The sequence below is a fragment of the Chaetodon trifascialis genome, chromosome 16, assembly GCF_039877785.1.
Source record: "Chaetodon trifascialis isolate fChaTrf1 chromosome 16, fChaTrf1.hap1, whole genome shotgun sequence".
Lineage (NCBI taxonomy): Eukaryota > Metazoa > Chordata > Actinopteri > Chaetodontiformes > Chaetodontidae > Chaetodon > Chaetodon trifascialis.
In genome coordinates this window covers 20,778,335-20,786,756 of record NC_092071.1, presented here as the reverse complement: position 1 = coordinate 20,786,756, position 8,422 = coordinate 20,778,335, and the positions used below count along the sequence as shown (strand labels likewise).

The window sequence follows — 8,422 nt, the reverse complement described above, 5'->3', positions numbered from 1 at the left end:
GTCTCTCGCTCCCCTGGGATCTCATTGACCGTCTACCTGCTCGCTCTCCTGCTGCCTTCCCGTGCCGTCGGAGATTGGGGCTTTAAAGAAACGGTGCACCTGACTGACCAGGTGTGTTCGAGGATAGATGGACTTTTGTCGCCTGACTTGTTTAGACGAGGGAGAAAACGAGTAGACTAAAGGTGTTACAGGTGACGCTACTATCAAAACACAAAGCCTTAAGTTACATGTTTCAGCCTGGTCTTATTTTCACGTAATTTGACGTCAGATTGCATTCTTTAAAAATAAACACTTCAAATACTACTTTGTCAAGGAATGCGTTTTCAACCCAAACACAATTAAATGTTACAGAATTAAAAACAATTTAAGAAATAATGTGCAAAGAGCTTCCGAGTAGCACCTGAAAGCCACCTTGGACGCTGAGGGCGGAGCAGCCGCGCCGCTGCAGCGCTGATCGACACCGAGTGAGTAGCTCCCCCTAGCGTTACACTACAGAACCAGCACACCTTCAGTACACAGCTCAGCGGAGGCAAGAAATGATGAAATACACACACACACACCATCCAGATGCATTATCGCAAATATAGTTATATTTATTAATATTACTTTTACACACGTGCTTTTAAAAACAGTCAGTCAGTTAAACGTTTTATAAATGCTGCACCTCTGAAATGATGCAATGAAGAAAAAATAAGTGGGGAAAATAATTATTCAACAGGTTCTCCCCCATTACAGCAGTTTGTTAGTACTTGCCATGACACACACTACCAGTTATGCTATTAAAAACAAATCTGCCTAAATCACACTTCAAATTGTAATTCTTAAAAAAAAAAATCCAAAAATTTTAAAAAATCACAAGTTGGTGAAAACTTAGATAAAACATTGTTAAAAATGTAGAGGTAAAAGCTCGCTTTAAAGAGTCTCTTCTTAGACCAACAATAAATAGTGTTAATTGAAATGAATGTACTGTCCAAGGAAAACATTACTATGAAAATGCATTAAAATGTACAACATTGAACTACTTTGCTTTTCTTTTTTTTCTTTCTTTTTTTTTAAATAAGACTTAAATTAGATAACAGCAACAAAATTCTATGCAACTAATCAAATGGAGAAGAATGTCTGGTAATAGATCTTAAGATCACATCCTGGAGTGAATCCAGACTCCCTGTCACATGCCAATCAAATCAACAAGTTGAGCTCTAAAACAAGAAATATAACTGTCAGTAAAGTTGTTGCAGAGATGACCTTGCACTAGATTTCTTCTGAATGTGCTCCCTAAATGTTCAATAATGTCTTACCTAAACATCTGGCTGTTGTCCCGTGCTGCTGCTGCTGCTGCTGCTGCTGCTGCTGCTGCTGCTGCTGCTGCACCTGCCTAACTGGTAACCCTCACTGTTGCTAACCTCGAGACCTATGACCTCACTGTCCTTTGCATCATCACTGGTAACCTTGCAAGGGCACAAAGGAAACCACGCCACATCATATACAGATCTTCTGTTGCTATGCATTCTCTAATAAATGTGCATACCCTATAAAATCTAAAGGTACACATCAATGTTGAAAATATCTATTTGCAAACTCACCCAGCCCTTCCTGCGTTTCTTGCCTTTAGAAAAGATAAAGCTAAATACCTTCAGGAAATCTACAATGTAGAGGCTCACCTCAATGGCATCTTCAGGCACTTCCTCAGGTACTGAGAGCACAGATTCCTCCTGATGTTTGTATGTGTCTAAACTGATGTTGCCTGCCACAGCTATTACAATGGGTCCGGCACATGAAGGGCTAGCTTGCGTGGTGCTGGCAGGGTTGTCACACAGCACAGTGTTACAGGTGCTGGAGGCGGGTGCTAACACGGGGCCTGGCTTCTCTGGGGTCACAACTCTAACCAGGCAGCTATTGGGTGGAGTCTGCATCACATCATCTGCAATCTGGAAAACCGTGTCCAAGTTAATGTCACCTTTTTTCACCTCCTGGTGCTCCTTGTTCTGTGGGTCCTGGTTGTGATCCCGGCAACAAAACATATTCACAGGATATCTTGCCTGGACCAGTGGAAGAAAAATATGTTTTAAGACATGCCCATTCTAAAAATACTTGTCTTCCTTGACCAATTACAGATTTGTGTGGACAGAGTCATTTATTACATGACAGAGTGAATAAATTCACCTACCTGGTAATAGCTGTGGGGAGAAAACGACCTGGTCTGAAGCTCACTACCTGTCCGATGTGATGCCATAAGGTTCGGATGGTAGTAATGCAAAACTTCAAGAGGGACAAAAGGTCATTTTAGCTTATAACATGCAGGGTTTTGGTTTGGGATCCTACTGGACTTGAATTATCACATAACATTCAGGTCCTTACTGGTGCATTACGAGTATGTTTTTTTCCAACTCATGTACAATTTACAGCAAGTGAGGAGAGGGAACATCTGTGGATTATAACTCATTCCATGCATTTTCAGGAGTAACTCAACAGGTTAACTGATGTCATGCTCACCTGAAGAATGGCAGCCAGGATGACATGGTGAATTAGGAGGATTAAAAGAGGCAAAATGTGGATTTCTGTGGTTTGCATGGGCCAGTAAGCCCTGCTGGATGCACTCAGCAGTGGAACTTGAGGCGACTCCAGCATAGAGGTGGTTAAAAGACAAAGGTATCCCTTTGTCTGCAAAGAGAGCAGGAGAAAGAGCTGCCCCGTGACCCTTTATCAGGTATCGAGGTGGAAATGGGGTTCCACTGTGGGCGTTCAAAGCCTGGGCTTTGCTGGAATGGTAAGGATGAGTTGACTGCAGATGCATGGGGCCAAACAGTGAAGAACTGCCTGCAGAGACAGGAAAAAGCAAAGCATGACAACAAGCAGTGATTAGTGGAATTTAAGGCACTGGATCGAGGCATTCAGAATGCAGTTAGAAGTTCAGTTCAGATGAAAAGTGATAAAACGTTTAGGATTTCTAGTTTCACTTTACAGTATTCACTATACCACCATGGAGAGACTTGTGTGACTGTGACTACAGGCTCCCACTGTCTGCAGCTACTTCCTCGCTGACAGACAGAAGACATGCAGGGACACTTGCCTCTCTTCACATTTTTATCCGGACCATCATCACCTCCACTGAATCGCTGATATCGACTCGGAGGCCGACATTTCACGTTCTGACCAGCTTGTAACTTTGCCTTATTGTCGACGGTGAGTCTAATCAGAGCCGTAACAAGTTCAGGGTGGTCCCGCTTGAAGTTTGGGTTGTGGAAATAATGACAGGTCCCACTGTCCCCGGTGGGCTGGTGGCTATCATTGGCCGCTCGATCAGCTCTCCTGAAGCCGTACAGATTGAGCTGACGGATGAAGCTGGAGAAGTTGGTGGTTTTGAAGGCGTCAGGGCTGCCCGTGGTGATGAAGCTTGGAGACAGGATCTGTCTTTCGAAGCCATGCTGATCAATGATGACAATCTCGCCTGGGCTGTCCCAGCTGATGGTTTCATATGCCGGGTTGTTCACCAAACGCCACAATTTGGCAGGAAAGTTATTCGGGTTGATGTTGTCAGGGAGTGAGCTGCCATAGACATCCATGCTTTAATCTGTCGAAGTAGAAACAGAAGGACCGTTCCTGAGGACAGGACTTCACTGCATCTGAAGATCAGGGCATCAGTTAGCTCAGTAATAATCCATCACAACACCATTTCTACCAGTTATACAGTTATGATGTAGCTAGCTAGCTAATGTAACCTTAGCTAAAACTACGTTTTCATATTAACTGTTGTTAGGAGTGATTCACCTTAAAGTATCAAACCCATATAATCTCATTTTATAACAACTTGGAAATTCACATGAAATTAACCCAGCAACATTCTGTTTATTTTAACTTAAAAATAAATGACAAGCTCTACTAAAGACACGCCCTGAAAATGCAAACTTTTAGCGTTACTGGTAACGTTACTTCGTTAGCATTAGCGAGCATAAAGGGGATGTTAGCTCACCAATGAATGAACCGCTCTGCGTTTGAAATCAGTTTTAACACAGTCACGGTAGTTAAGGCTGCATAAAAGTCCTACATATTGTCTTAAATTTTTGGGGTCATGCTACACCGGGAAGAAACACCGAGATAACCGCACCTGGATCGCCGAAGATGACCGCCTGCTGCTCAAAACCGTTTGAGGCTCCTGAGCCGTTGGTACCGTTGGAGCTCAAACTGGGACAGGACAGATTTTACAGTAACATTGTCCTTCAGCTCCAGGGGACAGATTAACACTTTCTCTTTCTAACGCAAGTTTCTGTGTCTTTTTGATGAGGACAAAACTGTGGTGGAAAAAGTCCAAAGTACAATGCTACGTTTTAAAAATACTCCATGACAACCGTATTCCTTTCCTGATGTATGAATAGCAAAGACATCCAAACTGAGAGGCCTCCTGGTGCTGAATTGTCACTTTCTGAGGTTTCTATTCTTACATGTATTTAATGATCACCTGTACTGTAATTACAGACTAAGTAACATGGAAGTGGTTGCAGCTGGTCAAGCTGTAGCTCATTTTTTCTAACATAATGTTTTATTAGATATGACCTGTTTTTATTTTATTATTCTTTGAAGTAGTAACAGTAGCAAGCAAATACAGTCAAGTCAAACCAATATTTTAGTTATTTAGCAATGAAATGCTGTGAAGTCTAAGCATAAAGTAGCATGAAATTTAAATTGTCAAGTATAATACAAGCATCTGAGTAAATGCATTTAACTGTTTTCCACCTCTTGGACAAATGGCCCAGAGTTCTCTTTTGTTTGGAGTTTGGACACATTTTTTCAGATAAAGTAGTAATTGTAGAGGCAGTAAAAACCTTAATAAGTCTGTTTTTGACACTTACATTTAATGTAGATAGATAGATAGATAGATAGATAGATAGATAGATAGATAGATAGATAGATAGATAGATAGATAGATAGATAGAAGTAATAGTTGGTAATGTCTGATCGAATGGGGAGATTATCGCGGCAGCATCGACCCTATAGTCAAGGGGAAGCACCCAAATGTTGACGCAAATATAAATACAGCCATTATTCATCCATCCATCCCTCCATCCCTCCATCAGTAACAAGTTTTTGTATGTGAACATCTCTGTTTTAGAATAATCAAAATGTTTTACTGTCTGTTTAGTATATTAATGAAGAGTTTCTGGATGTTTTGGAACAAATATAATATTTGTGACCATACTAAACAATGTAAACATAATCCCTGTAACGGAGATGGTTATTTCATATAATGCGCGTCGAAAGGTTTTTATTCAGGCGCATATCATGGCTGCCTGCCTCTGTGCGTGTCCTGTACTGGGTCCTCACAGACTGTGACGTAATTCCCGGGCGACTGGAACACAGTCAAAACACTAATCCGCTTGATATTTCAGTATTATTGAAGTATTTTCTGTAGGAGCTTAACGTAATGGCATTGGAAACGGTCCCCAAAGACCTTCGCCATCTGCGAGCTTGTCTTCTTTGTTCTTTAGTGAAGGTAAATCGTAAATTTTGAGAAAGAAACACTCAAGCTAGCGTTTCCGTAAACACGAAGCCGCTTTCTGCGCTGTCTTCCCTCTATTGTTTCTCACGCGTGAACAAAAACGTTAAAGTAACTCTTCGTTTACTTCTTTACAATAAGATACTTCACCGTAGTTTGTTCGTGTGCTCACAAGCCGCGTCTCTTTGGCTAAACTCAAACATACAACAGACTACACAAGAGCAGCTGATTCGCGTTAGCTGACTCGCCACACAGGTGTAAATCATTTTAGTACAGACTGTTTGTTGGTATCAGAAGAAGTTTGTATCTAACTTGAAATGTTTTACCCATTGTTTGCTTTGTTTTATTGTCCTGAATTCCTATCATCTATCACCAACCCACTCATCTCCTTCTTGTCCTCTTTAGACCATTGACCAGTTTGAATACGACGGCTGTGACAACTGCGAGTCGTACCTTCAGATGAAGGGGAACCGAGAGATGGTTTATGAATGTACCAGTTCCTCATTTGATGGGTGAGTATTGACTTAGCATTGATTACTCAAAAACTTTCACACAGTTTGGATTATTTCTCTTAATATTTCCCAATACTGTCTGTCTGTCTCTCCACAGCGTGATAGCCATGATGAGTCCTGAGGATAGTTGGGTGGCGAAATGGCAAAGGATAGGTAAGGATGTGTGCCTGTAGGTAAAGCCACATTTGATTTTTGACAATGAGGGAGCAGACAAACTGTAAAACAGTCATGCAGCCACAGAAAACAACATCATCATCGTATTGGAGTCGTGTTTGAGACAACCTGGCAAATGAAGCCCAGTATTCAGTGTAAGTTTAGCTCTGGTTTGGTCTCTACCAATTCCAGAGGAAATATCTGAATCTTTAGCTGCTACATGTCAGTCCCAGTTTCTTCACGAGGTAGTTGTTAATGTTGTCTGTCTGCTGCTTGGAGCTGGGCAGAAACCATACAGTGAGTTTATTAGAGATTGATTGTTTAAAACAGCTGCCAGCTTTTGCTGGAAACTGTGTAGACAGCAGGGATGAAACTGAACCACACAGAAAATGTGCATCTCTAAAGCAAAACAGTTAGCTGGAAAAGACTAAAAGGTCAGGTGATAATTCTGTATGCTGATTAACGTGTTAATAAGAGCCCATTTTAAAGGAAAATGTTAATTCAGATTTAAAATTAGCCTACCTTAATCCTGTTGAACAGTCTGTATCATGGCCTTGTTAACACACTGCATGGTCTCATGTCATTTTCAGTTTTCAGTCTTTGTGTCTGTTTGTTGCATCCTACAGGCAACTTCAAGCCAGGTGTGTATGCAGTGTCAGTGACGGGCAGACTACCCCCAGGTACACTATATCTAACTGTGCTGCCTCAATATGTTGCAAGTCACATACACTTAGAAAGTAAATGTTTGCTTTTTTTCCTTCTTCGTTGAGTTTTACATTCACTTTACTCAGCCGCTGTTCATGTTGCTCACGTTTTTTTTTCCTTCTCTGAAGGTGTGGTGAGAGAGTTGAAAAGCAGAGGAGTGATCTACAAATCCAGAGATACGGCAGTGAAGACATAAACCTGACTGCCTCTAGTTGATACTGTCTGTTAGCCTCACCAGAGCGGGCTCATACTGCACCACCAACACAGGGGGACATTACAACTGTGCAACTAAGTGTGATGTGATGTGGAACTGCTCTGCGCAGGAACTTTTCAATTTTTGTATTTTGTTGTCATCACAAATATTAGCAACAGAAATTGTTGAGGGAAGTAAATGGATGTTTTTTGTTCTTCTGAATAATTGTGGGAAAATAAATGTTTTATCATATATGTGATTAATTGTCATAAAATCACTTTTCATATTTAATTCATATTCTGCAGACACAATCAGTTTATTGATTCAGTGTACTATGGAGGACCACAAGGCTACATCTTTTCGATCCAAGCTCAGTGAGTCTGGCAGCAGTCTGGGTCTTCTGAGTGTCAGATATGGGGACAAATGTACACTGAAATTTCAACACACACTTAACACTTATTTACTAATGTATGATTTTTTTAAGAATGTTTCATGACCATATACCTGCAAAAGTAATGACATTCCCAGTATTAAGTATCTTTGTACTTATTTGTTGGGGCCACAAGATGGTGCTTTGTACCGAGAAGCGGAGTTACATGCAGTACCAAACATCGTCAGTAGGGGGAATCATAAGCCAAACTTATAGTAGTGTAGTTAGTTACATGATTCTCACCTACTGTCTGTCATAAATAGTTTCTCTTGTTAAATTAGAGGTGCTTTCCAATTTCAGTCACTGCTACTGTTTCCTTGTACAATAGCCTGTAAGAACACCTCAGCTTTGGAGGTTGTCATCCTGTGCTGCTCTGCGTATCAGATGCTGTTAAGCTGCAGCACTCCATTGTTGGCTTTTATTACTGTGTAGGAAGAAAAAAATATTTGTTTATTGCCAGAGGGTCTAGGCTTTGTGTAATTTCACCTTACCCTGATGGATCAGGGTCATGCGCAGCACCCTGAGGACTCTCTAGATCTCTGGAAGTGAGCACAGTATGAGGGTGTCATTGCACGGGCACCTGGTGCTCATATTTTGTTGCAAAGGCACAGTTAGTGAAAGTGCTCTCTGAAGAGAAAAAAAAAAGAAAAAAAACTCAACGGAGGTTATGGTTTAGTGAAGTGAAGCAACTGTTTTTTTTTTGTTTTTTTAATTGTTTTAATTTCCGGATCCTCTATCATAACTCACAACTGAGTGCACATTATAAAATATGCATTCTATAAATGTCAATAAATTCCTAATCATCAGTGTAAGATCAAGCGGAGCACAGGAAGATGTGTATGGAAGCAGTTCAAAGGGCGACTTTATAAGTTATAGAAGAGAGCGATGAAAATTTGCCAAAAAAAACAAACAAGAAAAAACTGATGACTGTGTGACCA

General features: G+C 41.0%; 2 protein-coding genes across 2 annotated transcripts; one reads left to right on the top strand and one right to left on the bottom strand.

Annotated features, from left to right (window-relative positions):
• Nucleotides 1–1,298: 1,298 nt before the first annotated feature.
• hsf5 (heat shock transcription factor family member 5) lies at nt 1,299–3,563 on the bottom strand. Its single transcript, XM_070983493.1, has 5 exons — nt 3,067–3,563; nt 2,494–2,813; nt 2,168–2,259; nt 1,662–2,039; nt 1,299–1,448 (listed from the first exon to the last, which is right to left on the bottom strand). Exons 1-5 carry the CDS (start codon nt 3,561–3,563, stop codon nt 1,299–1,301), a joined length of 1,437 nt encoding a protein of 478 aa, XP_070839594.1.
• A 1,761-nt stretch (nt 3,564–5,324) lies between these two features.
• supt4h1 (SPT4 homolog, DSIF elongation factor subunit) lies at nt 5,325–7,304 on the top strand. Its single transcript, XM_070983169.1, has 5 exons — nt 5,325–5,488; nt 5,897–6,003; nt 6,101–6,156; nt 6,783–6,836; nt 6,990–7,304. Exons 1-5 carry the CDS (start codon nt 5,420–5,422, stop codon nt 7,055–7,057), a joined length of 354 nt encoding a protein of 117 aa, XP_070839270.1. The 5' UTR covers nt 5,325–5,419; the 3' UTR covers nt 7,058–7,304.
• The last annotated feature ends 1,118 nt before the right edge of the window (nt 7,305–8,422 follow it).

Coding starts and splice junctions, on each gene's coding strand:
- supt4h1 (XM_070983169.1), top strand. CDS start 5,420: ATGGCATTGGAAACGGTCCCCAAAGACCTTCGCCATCTGCGAGCTTGT. Junction 5,489..5,896: donor TTCTTTGTTCTTTAGTGAAG/GTAAATCGTAAA, acceptor TGTCCTCTTTAG/ACCATTGACCAGTTTGAATA. Junction 6,004..6,100: donor ACCAGTTCCTCATTTGATGG/GTGAGTATTGAC, acceptor GTCTCTCCACAG/CGTGATAGCCATGATGAGTC.
- hsf5 (XM_070983493.1), bottom strand. CDS start 3,563: ATGGATGTCTATGGCAGCTCACTCCCTGACAACATCAACCCGAATAAC. Junction 2,814..3,066: donor AAAAATGTGAAGAGAGGCAA/GTGTCCCTGCAT, acceptor CTCTGCAGGCAG/TTCTTCACTGTTTGGCCCCA. Junction 2,040..2,167: donor CTCCCCACAGCTATTACCAG/GTAGGTGAATTT, acceptor CCACTGGTCCAG/GCAAGATATCCTGTGAATAT.